Source organism: Abramis brama (assembly GCF_963993115.1).
Source record: "Abramis brama genome assembly, chromosome: 3".
NCBI classification, from domain to species: Eukaryota; Metazoa; Chordata; class Actinopteri; order Cypriniformes; family Leuciscidae; genus Abramis; species Abramis brama.
The window spans coordinates 46,967,217-46,994,325 of record NC_139965.1 but is presented as its reverse complement, the minus strand read 5'-3'; the positions used below and the strand labels follow the sequence as shown (position 1 = coordinate 46,994,325).

Here is a 27,109-nt window from a genome sequence, read left to right as displayed (position 1 = left end):
AGCTCAACTGTTAGTGTACACTTTTCAAAAAGAGAATAAGAGAAGGATGGAATAAATTTTAAAACAACATCAAGATATTTGTATTAAAAAAAACTAATAGTCAGCTTTTAAAATGTGTGAACTAAAAAGAGTATTAATGAGGCGTTATAAGTACTGCCCCGGGAAAAGATTTTGCTATACTATGATTAAACATATGGATTATGTATTACTTCAAACAATATTGGATTTTTTAAATAAAATATGGGTGGAAGGACAACTGCCTTTATTGTGGAAACAAGCTGTCATAATTCTCAAATCAGCAAAAGATTCTTCAAGGAAATTATAGGCCGATTGCTCTGACATCTAACCTCTGAAATGATGGAAAAAATAACTAGGCTATAAATTATGTGTTAGAAAGCAGAGGATTAATAGCTCCTTCCTTATCAGTGTGGCTTTCGACCAGGTAGATCCACTTTAGATACTGTAAGACTAGAAACTGATGTAAAGAAGGCTTTAGCAATGAAAGAATTGATAGTGGCAATATGCTTCGATATTGAAAAGGCATATGATATGATGTGGAGGGAAGGATTGTTATTAAAGTTGCAGAGAACAGGAATTTTATAATTGGGTTTTAAGTTTCTTATTTGGACGAATGATTAAGTCAAGGTGGGTATGTATTATCTCAGATGGTGAATGTAGAAAATGGAACACCTCAGGGTAGTACTATAAGTCCTGTATTATTTAACATAATGGTCAATGGAATAAGGATAAAGGAATTCATCCAGGAATTAAAACAGCATATGCAGATGGAGCAATGTGGAAAAGAGAAAGAAATGTTAAATATGTTGTGCATAAAATTCAGGATGAAAAAGAGGTCATAGAGAAATGGTCAGTGGAATGGGGATTCAGATTCTCTATATCCAAAACTTGTTGTCAGTTTTTTTTACAAAAAAAAGAGGATTGCAGAAAATATTAAACTTTATTAATATAAACAACCACTAGAAAGGTTAACCCTCATCTTTCCCTCGGGTCATTTTGACCCGAAACTCATCAGAGGGGTCCAAGACCATAGGACTTTTGTCACACTTGAACCACGAATACACACACAAAAACAAATGTAATGGATTCGAGGAGTTTTGTGGTTAAAATTTTTAAAATAATAAATCCTTCCCTCACAGGTCAATTTGACCCCCTTAGGAATGAATGGAATGCGAGGAATGCTTCAGTACACATAGAAAAACCTAAAATTACTCAAAATTCTGAATAAAAATGCTAAAACTTTATCAAAAAATGATTTAAAATGTCTACATGTGTATCTGAATGCATACTGAAAAGAAATGGCTTTGCTCCATAGACTAGAGTTATAAGGCCATCTAGTGGCAAGAGTCATGAAATATCATTATTTTTATAAGAGGTCGGCAGACACCCAATGTAAGATATTTTGAGCTGAATTAAAAGGGTTATGCATGAAATTGTGAGTTATTTTGAATTTGAGCTGAAAGAATGTGAGGAATGTGCTTAAATTATTTATTATTTATTGATCAAATCTAGTAATTTAAAGGTAAATAAAATAACAAAAAATCTCCAAAAGAATTGCATAATAGTATTTAAAAAATAAATACTATTATGTATTTATAATACATACAATTTTTAAAAATATTATCCAAAAAAAAAAAATTAAGTATAATTGTAGGGCTTTGGGTCATTTTGACCCGCGAGGGAAAATGTGTTACAAAGTGCGAGGGAAGGATGAAGGTTTAAAAGTGGGTCTTTTTCCGTTTTGGAGATCAAATAAATAGACCCTGCTTCATTATGGGAGTCATCTCTCCTTTTTTTAAATACATTCTTTAAACAAACTATGTAGAGGTTGTTTTAAGACGTCCCAAAAATGGGGATGGTCCTCTCTTTACTCTCTTCCTGTACACGTCGCTCTACGGCCAGTGTGACGTATGCATTAGCCGGGCAGCCACAGGAACACAGCATTGAATTAAACCATGGAGACTCTATTCAGCCTACCGTTTGCTGTACTGGAATGCCCGAATGTCAAACTTAAAAAACCATCATGGCTACATATGCCTTCTGCAATGACCGTATATGCCGTCGTGATTGTTTCATATTTTCTCATCACCGGTGGTAAGAGTCTCAAAGCAATCTGAGGCTAAACTAGCCTTTAGCTACTAACCCTTATCCTGTTGTCTGTGCACACATCAGCACAACCGTTTATTTACAAGTTATTTTTTACTGTAGAGACTTTGTATTACAGTTTATTTGAATATGAAGATGCATGCTTTCGTGCTTTGTGAAATAATCTTGCGAGTTAACTGTTAGTCTGATTTCTCTGACAGTCTGATTTCTCTGACAATGGTGAACGCATTCTTTAATCTCAAATGATATTGTACACACAGACATAATGACTACTCTCTGCTCCTTACTACTTACTCCTTACTTGAACAAGAATTAAACGGAAGTTTATTATTATTTTGCTAGATATTCAATAGCTAAATAAATAATTTTAAGTGCGACATTACTCTGTTTTAGTCTAAATGACTGCTCAAAACTGTGATCATACTGCTACCATACTCTTCTGATCTCTTCAGGCATCATATACGATGTGATCGTTGAACCTCCGAGTGTCGGATCAATGACAGATGAACACGGACATCAGCGGCCAGTGGCCTTTCTGGCGTACAGGTAATGGTTTTCATTTTATACAGCCTGTCATCATAACATCAGTACAAAACAAAAAACTGGTTGCTCTTCAGATGAGTCACTTCACTTTTGCCAGAGACCTTTCACTTTATGCCATAGGCCTATATAATACTATTTAAAAGTTACCCCAATAAATAAAATTGTGATCTTTAAACATCATACTGTGGATACAGGATTAGTCTGTAGTTTTATTGCTGTACAAATTCAGAATTTCTGTGATGTTCTTAAACCACCGGCATACAAATCTTGACCAAATTACCAGAGCTATCCAAAATATGTGACTGCAATGTAATCTAATGACCAAACTTTCGTTGTGGCAACATAACCTTGTCACAACCCAAGTATATAGATCTTTTAAAATTCCCAAATTCGTTGCCAGTTGCATGCAGTATGATGATACTGTTTTACAATTTATTGAATCTGTCCATTCCTTTTGTATTGTTGCATGCTATTCCCTAGTGAACAAAAGTATACTTTATTGTATTTGAAATATATTCCCTTTTTCAATAGTACATTGCAAAACAAACATTACTAACACAAATTGTACTATCTTTAAATATATTAAAGGTATATTAGCATCATGCTTTTACCTATTTTCACAATACAACTTTTAACACACTTTAAAATAATTGTACTTTAGTATATTTTCTAAAATATATATTTTAGAAAAATATACTTAAAGTGAAAATTCAGTTTTTAAAAAAAAAGTGTATTTATTTGCACTTTATTAAAAATATATTTTAGGTATATTTTAACTGTGTGCTGGAAATGATCATTGTAACAATGCATTGAAAGTATACTTTCAAAATACATTATAGTATACAATAGTATTTTGTTTAAAGTATAGCCAAGTATTATTTAAATAAAGTGTGCAATTTGTAGTAAAAACTTACGGTCAGCGCCGATCGCCTCGTGGGAAAGTGCGCCAACATGTAGCGCCGTTGTGCCTTCGGGAGACCCGAGTTCGAGTCCCGGCTCGTGGACCTTTCCCGATCCCATCCCCCTCTCTCTCACCCACCTCAGTTCCTGTCTAACACCTGTCCTATCCTAATAAAAGTCAAAAATGGCAAAAATAAATATTTAAAAAAGAAAAATATATATAAATACACTTATGGTATATTGCTTGTAAGTTTCGAAGACACTTGTAATGAATTTGTAATGTACTTGTAACACAAATAAAGTACACTTTAATATCATTAATCAAGCATGTAATTAGTAAAAAGTATACTAAGTATACATGAAGTTGGTCCAATTTAGTACACAAAAGTACACTAAATACACTTAAAGTTATGCTTTACTACAATTTAATTACAACTAAAATATACTTGGTACAAAATTAGTTGTTTCAAAATAGCATACTTCAATTTAACTAATCATTAACACACTTGAAGTATACTAAATTAGACTGGCTGCAAGTGTACTTAGCATTTTTATTTTCTACCGGGGTGGTACTCTAAGTTTGACTAACAAAAGCAGGTTAAGTAGCCTTGTAAAGGTAGCACACTTCTCTCACACTTTTTAATAAGCAGGGTCAATTCTCGACTTAAGTAAATAAATAAATAAATAACTGTTTACATAGGACGTTTGCACTATAAGAATTTACAGGTAGTTCGTTTACGCTTTGAAATCAGACTGTGCAGTGGCTTCACTTGTTATGATGTCATGAGCAATTCAGTTCTTTATTATTAGCAAAGTTTGTAAATGGCGTCTTAAATATAACTGCGGTAGAATTATGTCATGCATAGTTGTGCTTGGTCATAGTTTAGTTGGTGCAACAGGTATTAAATATTTATCAGACGTAGCTAAGTGTAGAGCCATGCACCGAAGTATCCATGAAATGATTTGACAATTGACACAAAACTTTGTATGTGTCATTGTCACCTCACACTGACCACACCTCATCAATTTGGTAACAGGTGCCACTTAATGGTCAAAAGTCACAAGAAATTAAATCATTCATATTGTTTCAGATTTTGTGCCTAAATAATCTAAAAATGACCTGCAGCTGCTCTGATGCTTCCAGCCATGCTTGCATGACTCATAAAAGCCTTTTTTGTGCTTGGCCCCTGCTTGCAGCTATACAGTATTTAGGCAACACTTTACAATAAGGTACATTAGTTAATGTAGTAAACTAACAATGAGCAATACATTTATTACAGTATTTATTAATCTTTGTTAATGGTAGTTAGAAATCCATCTGTTCATTGTTTGTTCATTGTTTGTTCATGTTAGTTCACGGTGCATTAACTAATGTTAAAGGCCATGAATCGATTTTTTTTCCATATTTATCACTCAAAAGCGTTTTCCTACATTGTTCATTGGCTTGCAGCCTCCATGTTACAGTTGATGCTGTGGGATTTTATGTTTGTTTTATCTTAAATAACCTGAACCTGTTTGATCAAGGCATGCCACTGTTCTGACTTGTCACATTTTTTTCCTGTCTATTCATTGTATGCATTTGAAATATAGAGTTGGCTTCTGTTTTAATGTACCCAAGTGTTCCTAAAATAAAGTTTAATATACAGGTTTGTTTAATTTCTTTTTATTAATTTCTTTTTATTAACTGAATCGATACCCAGCCCTTCAGTCAGTACATAACATTGTAATGAAGATTCCTTGTGTTTTTGGAAACCTTGTTTTAATATACGTTGATTTTATTTTGACGTGTGCAGAACAGCACAACAGTGCTTCTGTGATCCCTGTTGCTAGTCTGTCTCTGAATGCTTGTGTTCTCTCTTAAAGGGTGAATGGGCAGTACATCATGGAGGGGTTGGCATCCAGTTTTCTCTTCACCATGGGAGGCCTTGGCTTCATAATTCTGGATCGCTCTAATGCACCCAACATTCCCAAGCTCAACCGTTTCCTCCTGCTCTTCATCGGCTTTGTCAGCGTGTTACTGAGCTTTTTCATGGCCAGAGTCTTCATGAGAATGAAACTGCCGTAAGTCACTACACTTTACATTAGCTTTTTAAACATTTATTTATGTTTATATTGTATTACACTATTACAGTGGAAACACCTACTGATTATTTAATATTATTAGGGGCCAAGCATATATTCGTCGTCTTCCACATTTGAGAATATGGCAAACCCATAGAACTGTAACTTTTTAACTGTTAGGGATAGAAATTATTTTTTCCTCTGATTTCTTGGCTCAAGACAACTCTTAGAACATTGCTCAGATCATCTTCAGACCAATGCCGACAAAAAGTTAAGAAATTGAACTTAATTAGTCAAGTCAATTGGTTCTCGAATAACGTGCAAACAAATTTGACGAAGAGCACGTCAAAGTGAATGTGAGGCTGTATCTCTGCAATGCTTTTAGTGTCCAAACTTTGTGTGTGCTATGACAACCATGATCTGAGGAGCAGATTTGGCAAAGTGCCACCTGAGGAGATATGAAAAATAGATATTTTTGCAATAACTTCTGTACGGTTTGGCCAAAAATCACATCTCTTTAGATTCAGTACAGCATACCGAGTCAAACGACATCCAATTTTCCCACATCCCACATTTTGTGCATCAACCATTTTGAATATGGTTTATGAACATATTGGTGTATCGTTACGAAACTTGGTATGTGTCTTCGACATGATGCCTTGAGATACTCAAAAAGTTTCACGCAGCGCCACCTTGTGGTCAAACATTTTAATTACATTTCAAATAAATGCTAATAGCTTTTGATTAATTTTTCCTATTGTCACAAGACTGTTATCGGTATGACTCATGATATGTAAGGAACATATCAAGACCAATGATACCAATTAATCCATAGTCGATCAAACTTCCGATATTTTGAATTTCTTTGAAAACCTACTTTTCGAACTCCTCCTAGACCGTTGATCCAATTTTTACCAAATTTGATTCAGATCATCTTCAGACCATGCCAGCAAAAATTTATGGCACGTTGATACACCAAACTGTTATCGTTTATCTCATTAACTAATTTGATAGCATGATGCCAAACTGAATCCTTGGCTGTATCTCTGCAATGGTTTGGGATATTGACACCAAACTGTGTGTGTGCCATTAGCCGCTTTTCCACCATTGGGCCAAACCTTTCTCGTTGCTTAACTGTTACATTCCGTGCCGATCCGGCCCAGCCGGTACAGATCCAGTTTAATTTTCCAATGTGGGGCTTATAACAGAGCTCTGTGCAATGTAATGCAAATGCGTCAGTTGTCGCCTTGGTAACGCAAGAGTTTACAGACATATGAGATATAAATGAAAATAGCGTTAAGGAAGATGATCCTGTATTTCTTTTAATTTTGTGATTAACTTGTGTTGACTTCGCTCAAATAGTGCGCTTAGCCAGCTACAAAGAAACTGTTAGCCAGTCAACAGACAAGCAACCAATCCTGAGTGGTGATGTCACTACACACATTCTACCAACACGGTTCAGAATGGTTTCTTAACGGTTTGCAATCGTGCCATGCCGAACCAAGCTGAAGTAGAAATATAACTGGAACTTTTCCTTATCGTTCTTAGATACCGTTTGGCCCAACAGTGTAAATGTGATTATTGTCATCCCACACTGACCACACCACATCAATTTGGTGACAGCGCCACCTATTGTTAAAAGTCATAAGTAATTAAATCATATTAAAAGTGATTCTATTTATGATTTGTACCTGTTTTGGCTCAAATAATCTAAAACTGTATTTAGTTACTTATTGTAGTAGTTGTTGTGCTTGGGTCCATTAATTGCTGCTTGCAGCTATATGTTGTTGTTGTTGTTATTCTCAGTGTATAGCAGGGAGATAGCAGCAATGTTTTAGCAGTTTCTTTAAAACTGTATACATGCATCCTAGTTTGGTTTAATATTAATCTCTGTTGTCTTTCTTTTGATGATTTGATGATTAACAGAATGTGTTTGTCTTGCAGTGGTTACCTTATGGGTTAAAGCTGCAATATGGCATAATCCGCTGGAGAGATTAAAGAGAACATACAGAAAATCATTTCAGTGCCAAGGACTCAATCAAACGCTGATCAATTATTTCCACTGGCAGAAATATCCTCCCTTATTGTTTTTTGTTTTGTTTTGTTTTTTTGACACATGCAACTTGTCTAGTAGGACTCTTATTGTGCTAAATTTACTTCTCGACATTGCTGATAAAAACATCTTATCATATTTCTATAAAGTCCAAAGGGTGGTCAGTATTATATTGATGCCCTTGAAAGTCACTGTTGTGGTCAAGCTAAATCCATTTTGGAATATCTCATTTTACTGTAGACAGCCTGCTCTGTGAAAACCCTTGAATGTGGCTGTTTGATGTGCAGTTTTTTCTATAATAAACAAATGTACTTCCCACAAAACTTTTCAAAGTTTGAATTATTTGATTTTTCTAAATTTTACTTTGTGAAATCAGTTTAGAAAAATGAAAAGATTATTTAAAATGGAAGGCTCTTTTAAAGTTATTTAATAGATTTACTTATATTGTCACCTTAGATGTTTTGATAACTTTCAAACACTAGAGAGCAGCACTGAATAGACTGAACTTTATTTTTTATTATTGCAAGAAAAGAAACAGCACTGCATTTTGACTACACTAACATAAAATGAAAAGGAAAGAGAGAGAAAAAAAAAAAAAAATTACACCTCAACCAGTAAGAAAAATAGTATCATAATTCTTAAACTCATTGATAACAATAAGAACAAGTTTCTTAAGAGATTTTAGAATAAGGGAGATCTCAGCGATAAAGACATCAAATCTAGGCAATGTATTGAGAAGTTTGAGGAGAAATGTTTTGCATGTAGCACAATTTCCAATCAAGTAAAACTTGGTGGTGAAATTTAGAGAGAGAAATCGGTAATTTAGAAGAGGTGAAATTACATTTTAAAAGAAACTCTAAACCACCTAATCTACGAAATATGGTATTGGAGATATAGTACCAAACTGAGTCATTACTACAAAGACATTTTTTTTTAACCAACTAATTTTAAAAGAGCTGATTAATTCCTTAAAATTTAAAACTTTCAGTCCACCCTCAGAACGTCTATTAGACAAAACAGATTTCCTAACTTTGTGAGATCTGTTCTTCCAAATAAACTTCAATAACATTTTGTCAATATCATCACAATTGTCACTAACAAATAAGGAAAGAGAGGGATAAACACAACAGACAAACCCTCTGCTTTGGATATAAGATCTCTACAATAGATTGACAGGTCTCGTTGTAGCCAACAATTAAAGATTGTTCTAGTTTTCATTATTTTAGATGAAAAATTAAGTTGTTGGCAAAGCAATCTATCTTAAGGAAAATCCTCGGGTATATGGTGTATCAATGGTTGTTGAGTATCATAAAGACAAAAAAAGTTCGCACTTTGATGAATTTAAATATAAACCTGAGGCTTCAGAGAAACATTTAATAATAGTGCGAATTTGACTTTGGTCTTTAAGAAATATCGGCCAGTTGAGATATTTTAAATTCTTTACCAAATATAGAGATACCTTTTAAACTAGGATTTTCTTAAATATTAATTGATAACAATTCAAACAGCTAGAAGAAAAAGAAATGGGGCAACCTCGGCGCACTCCTCTATCACAATTAAAGCGTTTAGTAGTTTGAAAGCCAACCAAAACTGAGAAATGAATGTCATATAAAGCATTCTCACCATGTTGATTAAAGTACATCCAAAACCAAAAACGCTGAGATATTTAAGCAAAAAATGGCGTTCTAAAGAGTCAAATGCTTTATAAAAACATTATAACAGCATCTGAATCAATATTCTTTGAATAATCAGTGAGATCCAGAAATAATCTTATATTGGAGCTATGTCTATTTTTCATAAATCCATGTTGTATTTCGCCAATTAGGCTATACCATTAAGGCCTGATTTTAAACAAACTGCAAATATTAAAGCAAGTGATTTATAATCAACATTTAACAGCGATATTGGTCTCCAGTTCTCAGTTAAAAGTGGGTCTTTATCGGTTTTGGGAATCAGAGTAATAAGACCTTGCTTCATTGTGGAAGTCATCTGTCCTTTTCTAATACTTTTTTTAAACAAACTAGGTTGCATTAAGACATCCCAAAAATGTAAATAAAATTCAACGGATAGACCGTCAGTACCTGGAGATTTTCCTTGCTTCATAGATTTCAGTGCATCCTCAATTTCAACAATAGAGATATCAGAATCACAAACTTGCTTAAAATCCTCATTAATACCTGAAACCTTACAATGAATACTCAAAAGAAAATCATCACATTTTTCTTGAGAAAACTGAGAATATATACAATTTTTTTGTAAAAGGAGTATACAAAGGTTGAGATCATTCCTGGATCTGTACATAAAACACCATTAATAGAATAGACTGAACTGGAATAAACAATGCTGCATGGATGACATATTTTTGTAGGCCAAAACCCAGAAATGAGTTATCATTTTAGCACTACCGGTTTCATCATTCTGAAGTCAATGTTTTTGGTTAAATGCCTGAAAAAAGGTCTGTGGATAACACAAGCTCAAGATATTTTCACGTTTTATTCTACAACATGAAATACATCATTAATACCCCATTGTGATTATTATTATTATTTTTAGAGTTTTTACTTGTCTTAAAAGGCAGGTTGCTAACAATGGGCAAAAGGGAGTACAGAGGTTGTCAGGGCCATTAAATGTCATCATGCCGAACAGGTAAACTCATCTACTCACTAGTCCACTTTCACAGCCTCTTTTATTTATTTTTTATTTTTTTGCAATAATTCAATGCCAATTGAAACAACCTATTGGGTTTTTGTCAAGGGAACCAGGGTGATGCTAGCTTCTGGGTGTTACGGGTGTAGTGCAGGTTGAAGGAGACTCAAAGTCCAAAGGCTTCAATACAAACGATTTACTTCAATCTTACTCACAGATCCTGACAGGCAGGAACATACACACTAAACACCTTACTGACAACGTAGAACCGACCAGGACTAACTGAACAGAGGGAAACTAAATACACACAGATGAACAGAAAACAGGTGATACAAGAGAGGGTAATTAACAAGACACAGGTGATACAAATTAACTAATGAGGGTAACCATGGAAACAGATGAGCTAAACAAAAACAGAACCACAACACTGACAGTAACGTAACACTGGGTGGGCCTAGAAAAATATGTCACCACTGCAGCACTTTGGTTGCAAGCATCCTGATTGAAGACAGAATTGTACTTTGAAACAATGTTATCTGGGTCTCTGTATTTTTATTGAAATGGAAATGATTACGGTAATTTTTTAAGTTTAATCTTTTGATGAGATACCTAACAATAAACTGATGATTATGTTTCTAGCTGCCATTTTAAATATTCTAAAAAGGATCTTTCATTCTAAATTTTTTCCCTCCATGTTGCCTTTTATCTAGAGGGTGTTTTCCACTGCATTACTATTCGACAGGAGTGATTCTCCAGCTGTTTTACTGTGGCAGACATCAGCAGAACCTGCTGAAGTGCGCATTTGTTCAGGTTTGCGTACAGTTGCGAACAGGCTGTTGTAAAACAAGCAGTGTTGAAGCAGTGCCTAATTTGGTATAGATGCATTTAAACTATTATCTATAGTCTCTCCCACAAAACTAACCAGCTCCAGCAGGTGTCAACACAGAACACAGAAAACCATAATGCCATGTACATACAATGATTTATTAGCTTCTTATCACTCTTTTGTTCCTTTTTAGTCCTTTATAGCTTTCTGTGTGTGAAAGCTAATACCAACATCATTATCATATTGGATAGTTTTATTTCACTGAGAGGTAATATTTTACAGTTCTGAATGGCACCACTAAAATATATGGCAATTTAATGTTCATACAGTGTAATTGTAGATCCATTAAAACATGGAAAATGTTACAGACATAATTAAAAAGTAATTTAAAGCAGTTGTTTCCCCTGATGTTTCATTAGGTTCTTAGTCTCTTGTTGTTTTTCTTGCTGTGAGGTATTGTGCTGGCGTGCTTGTGGCTGCTGCCATTTGAAGCATGAACCAGGCCATTTTCATCACTGAGTTCCTTGGGATCAAAAGGCAAAGAACAGAAGATCTTGGTTGTTTGATTCCCTTTTGATTCTACGTTAAGTAGTTTATAACATAACCTGCAAGATTACCTTTCGCTTACTGTGTCCATTCTCAGAGATTACTGCTTCATGCATGTGAAGGTCCAAAGCCCTTTCTAAGTCTAAAACAAAAGAATAAAGCACAAATTACCATGAGGCATATGAACCAAAATTCATTTGTGTTACTAAAATTACCTGTCAGAATTTGGTCAATCTTCTCCACGGCAAGTTCAGCATCTTCTCTAGTGAAGCACATAGGAGGCTTGAACTTCAGAACGTTGCGGTGTGGGCCATCAGCACTGAGCAGAATCCGCTGCTCTTTTAGTCTTTAAAAATTTTTTTACAAAATAATATACAGTATATATATATATATATAAAAAAAAAAAACATTTTTTTGAAGGTCCATTCTTATTCGCCCCCTTTCTGTGTAGTTCTATATTTATATTATTTAATTATATTTGAAAGGTAGGGTAAGCAATGTTTTTCATAAATAGTTATTTTTATAATGGTTGAAACACTCTTCACATCCTGATAGCAAGCAATAATAGAAGTGGTCTAAATATTAAAACGTACATATCATCTGTGGAAGTCTCGGGACCAAACATTTTTTGTCTAATTTTGCCCTACCTGCCTGTCGACCTTTGTATTTCCATACGCAAACATCACACATCATCAGCGCGTTCCATGAGGCTATGCAGAGCTGTAGACAGACAGTCACCAAGCGCCACAAACAGCAGCCATCTTTTACCGTTTCTCTTGAACCAAAACAACAAGCTTATGCTGTCTTCATGCCATGTCCTAACTACCATAATGAAGAGATGGCGACCTGTGACATTCGACTCGGAACTGTTTTTCCGAGTAGGAATTATGCGTTTCTATGGCAACACTACCAACGGCAAAATTAATGCAGTAGTCGGGTGGTACAAGTCAGAGCTCTCTACGTTTTTTACGTTCATTATTATTGTTAAGTTATGTTGTTAGAGACATGGTAATTTAACACTGTCTCTCGTGACGCTTTACAGACTCTGCTCTGGCTGTGCGTGATCATGTGTTTTGAAGGAGGCGTGGCTTTGAAGGGAGAGTGGGATCTTATGTTTCAAAGCTAGCTTGCTATTGCTAGCCTCTCTGAAATTGCCTACCCTACCTTTAATGTGCCAAGTTATGTGGCTAGGCTATGCATCTTATGCATGATATGCTCATAAACCTTTTAAACTTTAAACAATTCCTCTTTTTAATTCATGACTCATTCTCACCTGTAAATAACATCCTGAGCTTCAGCTGTGGCAGGTGTTCTCTTATCCCGGTTTCTTACCAGCTCCAACCCAACAAACAGGCCACGGCCCCTAAAAAAACAAAATGTTTGACATGCAACTTTAAACTTCCTGGAAATGTGTGTTCCAGACATACTTCTGTCAGCACTATTACAAGTGTACCACCTTCACAAACAACCCCAGGGAAATGATTTACGAAAGGCTTGCAACATAAAGAGGCCATGTAACTTCAATAATCTTATGCAAACATAGTCAAGGTTCCACTGTGGCACATTATTACTCACACTATACCTTTATTCACACTGCAGAGTTTGTCAGTATTAAAGAAATGATGGCATTATGGATCTGATCATGTCCATCAATTCCTGATTTAATAATTTTTAGAAGTTAGGAGGGAGTTAACCAACCTCACGTCACCCACTAAGGGGTGTCTTTTCTTCAGATCATCCAACAGTTGAGTCAGGTAACCTCCGACATGCAGGGCATTGCCTTGGAGATCTTCCTTCTCAATTACATCTAGCACCGCCAATCCAATAGCACATGATACTGGGTTACCGCCAAACTAGAGGACACCAAGACGAACATTTTTCAGCCTTTTGCTTTTTATATTTCATAAGAATTTTTGCTTTAGGCCCTATATCTGTTGCTCACACATCTGGGGCCTCATTTATAAAATGTTGCGTAGAAGTCTTAGAATAATTTCTCAAATGTGCGTACACCTCTCTTCCAGATGTGAAATTCGTAAATCGCAAATTATCTTGAAATTGTGCGCAGCTAAATGATTTCATAACTCCGCCTTGTAAACGCCTCATTGACATATAAAAGAGCACCTGTCAATGTTCAAATCATTTACTTGAGAATGTTGATTTCCAAATACCTGTAGTAGCCTATTCCAGAAAAGTGCATACGTCTGCTTCTACCCTGACGTGGCGTTCAAAGACCGTTTTTATAAACATGAATGGTGGTGTGGATTTTAGCATACACACACTCTAAGTCAAATCTGTACGTACGTATATGTTATAAATGAGGGCCCTGTGAACAATGCAAATAGTTTTATTTTCAAATGTTGTTTCAGTCTTAATCTGTATTATTTCATGCCTTCCATTGTCAAAATATGTTTTCTTTTTGTCCTCACTGTGTTGAAGTACTCCATTCCAGATGACATGAAGCTTTCGGCAACCTCTCTAGTGGTAATCACACATGACATTGGATGACCATTTCCAATAGGTTTGCCCATTGTAACAATATCTGGTACAAAATCTTCTCCCTGTAGCTGGAAGGCCCAAAAGTGGGTGCCCACCCTGCCAAAGCCCACCTGGACCTCATCAGCAATGAAAATGCCTCCTGCATTTCTCACATGCCTGTGATAAAGCAAGAGTTGTGGTACACACAAATTGGAATGTATATGCATGCATATTTATATTCAGAAACACTTATTTCATATGATACATGCATTATAAGACAAATGCACACTTGGATACAAAGTGATTCATAAATGGGCACAGCATACAACATTATCATTTTATTAGCCCAAAATTATATATACAGACTATATACTGTAATATTTTTGGTAATTAAAAACAAAAATAAAACCCTGCACCAGTCAAAATTTAAATTAACGTCAAATTTAGGTATTAAAACCTAAAATTAAACAAGCAAATTTAAAATGAATATGTGATGAATTTACAGACACAATTGGCAGAACCTTTAAGTAAGCTTAGAAAAGAGGAATGCAAATAGTACTATATTAGCCTATACCCTATAGATTAAATGTGTCACTTATTGGGTGAAGCAGAAGAGCTGCAATCATGTAACTAAAATGCTTCATTCAGAGCCAGTTAAGCACTTGATAGTACATACTGTGCCACTTTCTGGAAGTAGCCCACCGGAGGAATGACCTGCCCTCCACAACTCTGCAGTGACTCAGCGATAAAAGCGGCAATCTACACAGGAAAAGATCACATGAGTCCCTTGTACCCTAGTGGAAATACGTGCAAGGTCCTACTGATGGAAGCAAACTTTTTAAAAGCTGCTTGAGATGACTATAACAGCCACTGCCATGATCAGAGCTGAAGAAAGCACAGAAAATACACAAAGAAACTCAGGAGGAAAACGGGCACATACGAGAACTTCATGCCATTTTGACACAGTTGCCATGATGTTTGGGCAATTCATTCACTGATCCTCACAGATTCACGTCAGTTCTCACTTCAGAAATGGGACTGTGTAATGACCCCTTATACTCCTGTAACAGAAGGTTAAGGGGCTTTTTGAAGATGCACATGCATTTCTGCAAATCATTGAGCCTTTAGGCATCGAGGAGGTAAGAATAATTCCCGTCTTTCCTCAACCTGGAGAGAGGGAAAACAACAACAGGTGGAGAGCAGAGGGAATGTGGGGAGGGAAAAGGAAAGGATAAGGAGGAATTCAGTCATTGATGGAGAATTTAAAAGATCACAGGAAATCACTGACCGAAAAGATCATGTCAATGAATTTAAGGCAAGACACTAAAAGCAAAAACATTTTTTGTTGACCATGCATTGGTCAATTTTGAGATTTTGGGATATTTGGCTTTTCATAATGTGTTGTTTCAGACTAGTGGAAAGGAAACATTCAAAATACACATGCAAGTATTACACTGTAATAATGACACCTTAAAATAAAGTGTAACTGTATTGAATGTATTGCTCTTATTGCATGTATTTTACAGTACATATATTTAAAGGCCGTTCCTCAAAAGTTGTTTCTCATGCACTGAGCACGAAATCTCTATTTCAGAACTATTTACATGTACCAAACTTTACAGTTTTATTCTTATCTATATTCTGAAGGTTTTTATAGAGGAGTTTGCTCATATATTATTTGCCTGGTTTTATACAACATTTAATTATCCAAAAACATGGTGATTTTTTTTTTTATGGCTGTTGATAGTATTTTCTGATTTATGGAGTGACACAAATAAATATCCAAAATCCCCTTGATAAAAACTATTGACTCTAATATGTGAACCAAATGAAACAATTATGAGCCAGGCTTTATCCAATGTTCAGATTTCTGTTCTGGAAATGTGCTGCATATTTAAACATACCAGCATACCTCCCCTGTTATCTGATTAAATTTTTTTTATTTGTCTTCCAAAATGTTATGAGTTATCTTTTTTTTTATAAGCAGGGTTAAGACAGAGAGATGTCAATTGACTATATTCATAAGGTAATCCACACAATTATCACTGCAAATTATAAATTGTAATTTTAAAAATAAGGTATGCAGTAATGGAATAAAGATTAAGGGTCCAGTCAGTGAATAATGCTGAATTATGTGGATGTTAAATAACTTTGATGGACATTCACTCACCTTATGTCCCTTTTCATGGGCCTGTTTGATTACGTCTTTGACATTTTCAGCATAGGCAGTGGCAGGGTCTGGGTGGTCCTCACGGTATTTGCCTCTATAAATGTCTGGACTGAGAGCCTAAGGAATTATCACATTTATGAATAGTAAGTCAAAGTTTACAGTGCAGAAATAAATCTCTTCACTGTGCTGGCAATTATAAATACAAGTTTTTATTTAATTAATTAATTTATTATTACTGGTATCATTTAAAATTATTTTTATTTGGTATCATTTATAAATTTAATTGCAAAAAAAAATTTAAAAAGTGACTGTGCACAAAACAAACAAAAAACAAAAAAAAAACGTTTCAGCTCATCTTGGACTATCTTCATTGCTTAAATCTCTACAACATAAATCCACTGCATTTATACATTGTTCAAGGCACTAATTGCAAGCACCAAATAATTAACACAATTGGTAGAATGCTGGTTAATTGATTATACATTGAATGGATAATCGATGTAAATCCCACACACATGGCTGGAGTAATCCTTCACACATGCTCCAGCAACAAACAACTGAGGGGTGGGAAAGACTTCAAGCTAGAACGATTTAGAGTCTCGATTTAAAGTCCAAAAGGTCGTTCAGTTTAAACCGACTTTCACACTATAGTACACTTTGTTCATTGTTAGAATATCTGTGGAATACATTAACAATGACACAAACAGATAGAACATGAACAGGGTGATTTTCTTCATTGAAATGTCTAGCAACTGGAGATTTAAAATCACCCCTACACAGAGAACTACAAATGTTCATTAATACGGGTATTAAGTTGTCTATTCGTTTTGCCCATGTACTGTAAACCATATGGACAAGTCGAAAGATAAACAACATTTGTGGATCTACAGGTTATGAAGCAAGTTATTCCAGTCTGATCTCACGGCAATTCGTACGAATTCTACGAGGTGGCTAATTCGTACGAATTCATACGACCTCACTCGTACGAATTCATACGATTTTTGCTAAATCGTACATATTTTACGAATTGCCCAATTCGTATGAATTCATTTATATTTTACCCGTTCATTAGAATCTATGTCGCTTTGAGGTCCTTTCACGATCACAAACTCGTCAGTTTTTGGTCACTAAACAGAGGTAATTGACTAATACCTTAGATGGTCGCATTCACCCTTACTCTATCTAAGATACTTTGTATGAATTAAAATAACACTATCTCTAGTCAGAGGCCATGACCACTACTGCAGATATAAGCTGACCAAAATTACTTCTCTGGTAGTAGCTTTGGTTTGGTCAAGCCATGGTTTCCCACGTACACTTAGCTAGACTAACATTACATTAAACAGAGGTAAGACTCACCCTATTTAGGTTGGTCAAGCGACATTTTGCTGTCCTAAACAGAAATTCCCTTACATTAAATTCTTACAGTCTAAGTGCACTTATTAGCTTTTGGTTTACTTCTGTGGGGATGAGACCATTGTACCAGTCGCACTGAGACATTTCAAATGATACCAAACATGTATAATGTTATATGATAATTGTTCATATTAAACCATATAACCCCGGCATCCTGGCCAAATGTGCCCATTGGCCTCTTTCCATCATGGTATCCTAATCATCCCCATATATGCCTATTGGCTTCATCACTCTGTCTCCTCTCCACTAATAAGCTGGTGTGTGGTGGGCGTTCTGGCGCAATATGGCTGCCGTCGCATCATCCAGGTGGATGCTGCACATTGGTGGTGGTGAGGAGATCCCCCTTCCATATTTAAAGCGCTTTGAGTACCCAGAAAAGCACTATATACATGTAGCAAATTATTATTATTATTATTATTATATAGAATTTTGGGTGAATTTCAGGTTATCCCAGCATGAGGAGAGAAGGGATGGGTGATGAGGAGACTGTAAGGGTGAGGTGTGAACTGCTCGGTGTGGTGCGTCTCGAATGGCGTTGTTACTTATTCAAGAAAGTGTTCAAATGTTAATTCTCAGGAGAGTCTGTTGTTTCCTCGAGGAGTAGTCGTTTCCAAGTCCAGACTTTCTGGCATCTGCCTTACAGTTCTTCCAGGCTTACAAGTCTTAATCTGTCCCTCCATAATTGCACTACAGCCAGTATGGACACTGTCTCTAATGGTTAGTCAACAGTGACTAGTGAACAAAAAAAATCAGTGAAAAAATTCTTACCAGCATTGAATGACTACTCGAAACTCTCTTTTGACCCTGCAGTGCAGAGAGTTTCAAGTAGTCATTTTTACCATATCACATGTTCTATTACATGCAGCCCCATTTGTGCTGAAATAAAGAACATATATATATATATATTTTTTTTTTTTATTTTTTTTTATATTGCATGTGCTATCAGTTGATAGTGCTGGTAAGAATTTATTTACTGATTTAACTCTTTTTGTTCATTCTAGAGGACGAACCATTAAAGACCATGCAAAAGACCATGCATGTTTTGTCCATGCAAATACGTACGCATACGGTGCAACTTTTGTTGTTTGTTGCTGGAGCATGTGTGAAGGATTACTCCAGCCATGTGTGGGATTTACATCGATTATCCATTCATTGTATAATCAATTAACCAGCATTTTACCAAATGTGTTAATTATTTGGTGTCTCCAATTAGTGTCTTGAACAATGTATAAATCCAGATGATTTATGTTGTAAAGATTCACTGTTATGCTGATGATACTCAGCTCTATATTTCTTCACACCCTGACGAAACTTACCAATTCACAAAATTAATGGAATGCATAGCTGATATAAAAAATTGGATGACTCGTAATTTCCTACTATTTAATTCTGAAAAAAACAGAGATTCTAATTATTGGACAAAAAACTTCCTCACGTAATAACCTAGAATACTGTCTAACACTTGATGGCTGCTCTGTCAAGTCTTCGTCGTCGGTTAGGAACCTGGGTGTGCTCTTTGATACCAATCTTTCATTTGAAAGTCACGTGTCTAGTATCTGTAAAACCACAATTTTCCATCTTAAAAATATATCTAAATTACATCATATGCTCTCATTGACAAATGTGGAACAATTAGTTCATGCGTTCATGACATCAAGGCTAGATTATTGTAATGCTCTTATGGGTGGTTGCCCTGCACGCTTAATAAACAAATTACAGCTGGTCCAAAACGCAGCAGCTCGAGTTCTTTCCAGAACCAGGAAGTATGACCATATTAGCCCGGTTCTGTCAACACTGCATTGGCTCCCTATTAAACATCGTATACATTTTAAAATATTGCTGATTACTTACAAAGCACTAAATGGTTTAGCTCCCCAGTACTTGAGCGAGCTCTTAACGCATTATAGTCCTTCACGTCTATTGCGATCTCAAAATTCCGGCCAGTTGATAATACCTAGAATATCAAAATCGACTGCTGGCGGTAGATCCTTTTCCTATTTAGCACCAAAACTTTGTAACAGTCTTCCTAACATTGTCCGGGAAGCAGACACACACTGTCAGTTCAAAGCTAGACTAAAAACACATCTCTTTGACCTAGCATACACATAACACATTATAGACTTCTATAATTCAATGTTCGGCTGCATAGATTAGGTCAGCCGGAACCGGGAACACTTCCCATAAATCCTGATGTACTCGTTACATCTTAAGAAGAATGGCGTCTACACTAATATTAGTCTCTCTGTTTATCCCGAGGTTTACCGCAGTCCGCCGGATCCAGGCCGTATCCAGATATGATGCAGGACCTGCGCCTGGACGCGACGACAACGCAGTCCTGAAGTGTCAACTAGTCTCTCCCCTGTGAAAGCCTCCCTCCCCTCCCTTTACCTCTCTACAGATAAAGCGTTGTCGGGATAATTCCGGTTCGCGTGGCTACGCAGAAGCGATAAAAATTCTGTATTATAAATTTTAAGGCCAGACAAGTAGTTTGTTGAGGGTTGGTTTGTAGGGAAGGACTACACGCCTGCGCACTACATGCCTGTGCACATATATTCAAACGCGCATACCTATAGACTGAACTCGTAATACGCATGTGCACGCCATCAGCATTCTCACAGGTTCGCATTTTTAAAGTTTGCGCAGAGAGAACTTAAGAGTTTTCTGTTAAAACGGTGTCGTGTTAACCCCTATTAACCCCTAAGTTAATAACTAATGATTGTTGTGACGGAAGTGAATCAATCAAAACTAACTTTAGCTGGACAACTTATTCTACTGTTACTTATTGTTACTTATTATTCTACTTACTACTTATTCTTAGCTGTTATAAAGCCAAAACAATCTCTGTTACTTTAATTTCCTATTATCACTGTAAAGCCACTTTGGAACAATCTACATTGTTAAAGCACTATATAAATGAAGATGACTTGACTTGACTTGACTTAAGCACTGAAGATATTCCAAAATGGACTGAAACGTTTGTTTTTTCTTTTGGTGCTCAGTCACTTTTTAGTTAGTGCACTTTTGTGTTTTGTTGTCACTTCATAGTAGAATCTTCAGTAAAACATTTTCCTCAAAGGATCTTGGACTTTGAATGTGTTTGGTGTGCAAATTTCTTGTTTTGGTTTTAAACTGAATTGCAAACATAATGTCCTTTTTTGTTGTTTTCCCAATCAATCCTCCAAAAGGCAGTCCTGCCTAAAACTCATGCCATTGGTTGAGCCAATGTTACTATGCCAGACTAAATGCTCTAACACAGCAATGCATGTTTACACTTCTGTCTAAAAGTTTACTATTTCTAATCATATTAAGTTGGGATAAGATAAAGAATTTCACACTGAAAATATGTAATTTTTTAATATGTAATATAAATGTGTAATATTTTTATATTAATATGTCATATAAATATGTAATATTTTAAAAATATATATTTTTTCTCCAGTATATCAACTATAAACGTAATATCAATATTTATATCTAACAAAAAAAATTCTCAATGTGAAAAAAAAAAAAAAAAAGTTGTACTCTGTATCAAATTCACAGTTAAGGTAGTGTAAGGACAGGGCAGTAAGATGAACCTGAGCTTAATCCTTTCTACAACATGCTGGCTATAAACAAAATAATGTGATGGGTTGTCTTATCACTATTTGTAGAAAGGTATTTCAATGCCATAGCAAGGACTACATTCAAGTCACAAGCTCCCTGGATTTGCTGTACTCCACATTAAGCATGCAGCATAATGTCAGCATTAGAGGCCTGAAAAGAAAGACGAAGCGTCTTTAAAGAGACTTTCCATAAAAAATACATGCTGTTGTTACGTATCCTGATGCGGCTCCCTAGCACGTAACATGATACTGACTGATCACCACGTCAAGAGTTCCTTATAATAAGGTGATGACTGAGAGGCTAGTTCACACACACGTACCACACAATCATCCACCGCAATTTGGCAGCTGTGTATGTTGAAAATATCTGATATTTTAAGACATTTATTGAACTTGACACACAGTCATGAGGGGGGCTGCTCTATGATGCCATTTCCTATTTTATGTTTTTGTTTTGCATGTAGTTTGCACCACATTACTTTGTTTATTAATGTGAAAAACTCTTGTCCACCAAATACGATTAATATGGTGTGACTAACAGAGACAATATTTGTCTAAGGAAAAATGATAAAGGATTATGCCAAACTACACAAGGTTTTCTTTTAAGAATTATATTTTTTAGGGTTTTTTTATTATTATTTTAATTTGTGGACATAAAATCAGTTAGGCTATATGAATTTGACAATATGTCCACAAATTATATATATATATATATATATATATATAAAATACATTAATTCAGAAATTCATACTCATCTTATAAGAAGTGTATTCAAGTAATTGTATGTATGAATTGAATATTTAATGCAAATTATTAGCTCCCAAAAACATAAGCAGTGTGTATAATATATATATATATATATATATATATATATATGTGTGTAAATGTATTAGAAAAATAGAGAGAGACATTAGAAGTTTGGCTGCACATTATTAGTTTGGCCATCTCTGAATTTTTTTTACTTCAAGTATAGTGTCTGAGCACTATGTGCATGTGACCTGATGTCAAATCCAATATGTCAAACGTCTCATGTTGCAACACTCACCACATGCACATGTTGGCTCGTCTCTGCACCAGTCATCTGATGAAACTTATATGGACTGATATCAATGAGCGATGACACATGACCATGGTAGGCACTGCAGGAGAAACACACTGAATGAAAAACTCACAAGAATCAACATAACAAAGTTCCACAATGTTTGAGAGAGGAGTTATCTTATCTTTTAATTATTATTTTGCTTATGTGAGTGAAAAGTGGCCCAGAAACAAACCAACGCAGCAAAAAAATCACATGCTATATTTCTGAATGGATATGGCCTTCATTCAAATAAACCTGAAGACGAGGTGATTCTTTCTTTTTGTACAGCATTGGTTTTGAATACCAAGGCAGATGATGACTATGTATATCCATAGGCAAAGCAATGGGAATGTTCTCTACAGTATGTCCAGATACAAGACTTAAGATAAAGTTAATATTTAAGCTATGAGCTTCACGCTTCTAAGAACTTTGTTACTGTTTAGATACCAGTGCAGAGGAAAGGAGACACAGCCAGTGTGCTGTTGACTTACTTCTCCAGTGTGATGATGTCTTTGCCGCCGGTATACTGCCAGGCCAACCTCAGGGCCAGATCATTTGCCTCGGACCTAAATGTCAAAAACAGAAAAGTTGATTATGGGTTTGAGCCTCCATGCACCATACAGACTTTATTATCAAGCTGCTGCCTTCAACACTGAAAACAAAAATTGCTACCTAGCCATCCAACAAAAAGCCATGAATGTAGCAATTTGCTAGAATACTTTTGCTTAAGTGCAGATGAAGCTCGGTAAATGCTGCTGCGTGATGTAATGAAATCCTGTGATGAAACTTTCTCACCAGCAGAAAACTGCATGTTTGATAACCTGTAGTTAGAGCCTCCCCACACCTTAAACCTCAGTCATTACAAAACTTTCACCCACAGTACCCCGGTACAATCCTGATTACACCATTGGCGATTGGCTCTCAGCCAGTAACCATATGTGTTAGTGGTTAATATGCAAATGATCCACTGGCTAGGTGTGAATATTTGTGCTCTCATAACAATTTTTATAAGAGTACAGTCTGGTTGGTCAGTCAAAATATCTCTATGCATGTCTAAGTATTATTAAAGACTTGTCTGTAAAACCTGTTTCAAACTGGGAGTGTTTTGAAGCAAGCAGAAAACTCAATGTGCATGTACACTGTAGGCTAAACTCTGAGAACAGACTGTCTGAGTTCACAGACCTACCCTGAATTGACAAAGTAGCACACAGAGAGCTTTTCAGGAAGGGTGGCTTGGAGACGCTGAGCATACACGACCAGATTGTCATGTAGGAAGCGAGAGTTGGTGTTGAGAAGCTCCATTTGCTTTGTTCCTGCCTCAACCACATCTGGGTGGCAATGACCCACTGGAGAACAACACAGAAACATCAATTGAATAATTACTACAGGGATGAATGTATTAGAACAGATAATTGCACTCAGGAAGATATATTCATGTAATAATGGTACTGTATTTTAAGTCAGATCATTTAAAATACTTTTTATGAGTGAGCCCTTAAAAAAATAAGTATACTTCATACATTTTCATACATTGTACATTTTATTAAGTGTACTTTAACAAAGTTCAAGTATTTGGTTACAATTTATTTCAAGGTGTTGTTGTAACAGTGTAATTAAACATTTAAGTACTGAGTAATATTAAGTAACTACATGTACTTACTATAGGTTAAGGGTTTGGTTCAGGGTTAGTTGCATGTAATTATGCATAATTTATAGTTATTACTATAGTAACTACATAAGGTATTTTTTTAGGATACTTTATGTAGTAAGTATGATAATATGAATGTACTAGTAGTATACTTGTAAGTGTACTATTTCAATACTACTTTTTAGTGTTAAAAGTATACTTTTAAATATACTTTAAGTGTGATAGTAGTAAACTTTGAGTACACAACTAGTTTATAACTACGTTTTTCGCTTGTACTGCAACTATACAAGTGAACTTGTAGGTATACTGATAGTTTACTAGTTAAATACTTAAAACGCATTATTTAGTTTATGAAAGTACACTTTGGAGTATACACTCTGTAAACTGCTAGTTTAGTAGTTTTATACTGCAAGTATGCTTGTAAGTTCTCTTACATCATACTTATAGTTTACTGTTTATATATTATTTTTGAACTTTGTACCCCAAAGCTGACTTATTACTATTATAAACTTGAACATGTAAGTTTATAAGACAGAATGTAAATCTATGTGGAAAAAAGTATTTAATTTGCTACTTAATCAAAAGAGTGAACATCAAGAGGACATCAGGTTTGTTTCAATGGCTCTGAAAATGCATGTTGATTAGAGTGAAATAAATGATAAAGATAAATAAAACATTTTTCTTTTAATTTATCTTCAGACAATGTCTTGCATCATGCATGGGAATCTTTGTTCCATCATCAAAGCAGCAATGACACTGAAAAAACGCTCACTCAAATAACAGCAAGTTGTTGTTTTGTTGTCTGTTTGTTTTTGACAGTTAAAGTTCACAGGCATTCCTAATTAACATATCAAGCTGTTTAATATACAAATTACAATTACATTAGAAACTTTCACTTTGAACTGCTTTCATTTGAAGCAAGAGAGTTCACTTTGAACTGCTTTCATTGGAACAGGGGGAGTGTGGCTTTATAGCACCAGATATATGTCACTTTGCTCCCAGCTGATTTGCAGTTCAGGTTTATCTCTAACTCAGAATAAATTCTGCTCAGGAGCTGGTTAGCCCTGTAGCATAAGTTACGATGGTGATGAACACCACTAAAAAAAACCCAGAAAAAAAACCAGAAAAACCAGAGTTTGCTCAAACTAATCTGAAACTTACCCTGTAGCAACTGAACCTGCAACATTTTGTAAGGGTGCATCTGACCATTTTTTCAGCTACTGTTTTCCTATAACCACTTCTCTAATAAGAGTTTGTGTTGGTTCTATTTCTACTTCTATCAAATTTGTGTTTAAATAATGACAAATGAAATGCAAATGGTCTATGATACCAATAGATATCCACAATTTATTGAGATGGTAGTATATCTCAAAACTTGTGTACAATGTTTCTACCAGAGCAATTATGTATGTTCTTTTAGTACCATGTTAAATGTAAGAGGTTTGCCGTTATTGGCTTCGGGTTTTACAATAATTGTTTCTGGAGCCTTACATAGTTAGGACATTGAGAAAATTGTAGTTAATCAATTTGCTTTAAAAACTGCATGGAACTTCACATCTCCGTATTCCATCTGTTAATTTTTAAAACTAATCAAAAGATTTACTTTTTTTCTTTTCTTTTTTTTTTAAATGCTTAAGTACAATTAAATATGGTTACATATGTACTTTTCTTTTGCTAGAGTAAATGTCTGGTAAGGTGCTTTGACTTTTAAATGAGCAAAACTTCAATTGCAGCTGCACTTTCACAACCCTGATATACACATTGACTAAAGATCTTACATTGACTGACAGTCTTACATTGACAGCCTAAATCTAAGGAATTTGCCTGTAATTTTGACAATAAGGTTTTCAGGTTTGACCAGTTGCTCTGTTTAGGGATCTTTCAAACATTTACATTTTTAAAGGCACACTATGCAGTTTCCGTTTTTCTCAAACAGCGACCCCTAGAGTCACTGTGGAGTACTTGTATTAAATGTTACTGTCGTAAATACCACTCACGCAGAGCCATCTCTACACTCTTCCGACCAGCTTTCTTCGTCGACTCTGCCATGATTCACGTCTGAAATGCGTGATTGATGTATGTGACGTCGTGCCGTAAAGCAAGTCGTGATTCCCGCGAGATTTGTTGGGGCGCCACATTGCTGGTTTAGCCAGCGGCAGGATACTTTCCACAAATCTTCTATACATAATCAAATTTACTACAACTGCAATTTCCCTTTACAATAACATAGGCCTACCATGTGCTACATTGTTTATGCAATCCAGGTATTTCTCATCTTTTTCGTTGTACATGTACTGGCCCCTTGCTCGCACAATCTTGATAGGGTCATGACTGAAGAACACTTTGCAGGATGGACTATATGGAGGGAAAAGACAGAAATAAAAGACTTGTGTGACTGACGCTTTAATCATGAAGTTAAAGAATTTAAGTCATAAATCATTTGAATTATTAGCGTGCTTTTGTCTTGAGACGCATTCTGTGAAAAAAATATTTTTGATGAAACATTAAACTTGTTGTCAAATCCTCTTTTTATCATGACAGGTAGGCTACCGGTATAGACTTGATCCAGACTTAAACGTGCACTTATGAAACCAAGTTTCCTTACTTTTCATACACTGCATATCTCAAACTCATCTCATATGTCTTCTGATATTGATGTTGTTTTATTTCTCAGTGATGAAAACGACATTCTCTGTGCCACGTACGCTTTTCTTTTAAGGTCATAGGCTAATAATGTATAATAAATAACAATAATACAAACAATAATAACTAATAACAAAACAGGTCACAGGTGTCATAATACCTCTGATAGACATTAGTTCGTGCGTTATAAATGCAGTAATGTCTCCTTACCCTACATGTTTCCGACGGAGATCGATAGTCTTCTGCTTATCGAAAGTTGTCGTTGCCATTTCTCTGCTTGTAGGAGCTCACAAACTCGCGTGACTGCTGCTGGAGGTACAATGAGTACAGCACTGTCAACTCCATTGATGTACGCGTGTGTGTGTGTGTTAGAG

The 27,109-nt window shown here is 35.5% G+C and overlaps 2 protein-coding genes across 3 annotated transcripts; one reads left to right on the top strand and one right to left on the bottom strand.

The window, feature by feature from the left end:
- Positions 1–1,913: 1,913 nt before the first annotated feature.
- On the top strand, positions 1,914–8,004 carry ostc (oligosaccharyltransferase complex subunit). The gene is made up of 4 exons (XM_084109877.1): positions 1,914–2,112; positions 2,577–2,670; positions 5,431–5,628; positions 7,573–8,004. Exons 1-4 carry the CDS (start codon positions 1,974–1,976, stop codon positions 7,589–7,591), a joined length of 450 nt encoding a protein of 149 aa, XP_083966003.1. The 5' UTR covers positions 1,914–1,973; the 3' UTR covers positions 7,592–8,004.
- etnppl (ethanolamine-phosphate phospho-lyase) lies at positions 7,795–27,109 on the bottom strand. Of its 2 annotated transcripts, none has more exons than XM_084109875.1 (13): positions 26,946–27,109; positions 26,329–26,447; positions 23,631–23,790; positions 22,936–23,010; positions 22,409–22,502; positions 16,345–16,461; positions 14,851–14,933; positions 14,126–14,351; positions 13,398–13,552; positions 12,973–13,062; positions 11,915–12,045; positions 11,771–11,841; positions 7,795–11,676 (listed from the first exon to the last, which is right to left on the bottom strand). In XM_084109875.1, the coding sequence occupies exons 1-13, from the start codon at positions 27,002–27,004 to the stop codon at positions 11,569–11,571; spliced, it is 1,488 nt and encodes a 495-aa protein (XP_083966001.1). In that variant the 5' UTR covers positions 27,005–27,109; the 3' UTR covers positions 7,795–11,568. The 2 variants fall into 2 exon arrangements, with proteins under 2 accessions (XP_083966001.1, XP_083966002.1); XM_084109876.1 differs by having other exon boundaries at positions 11,915–12,018.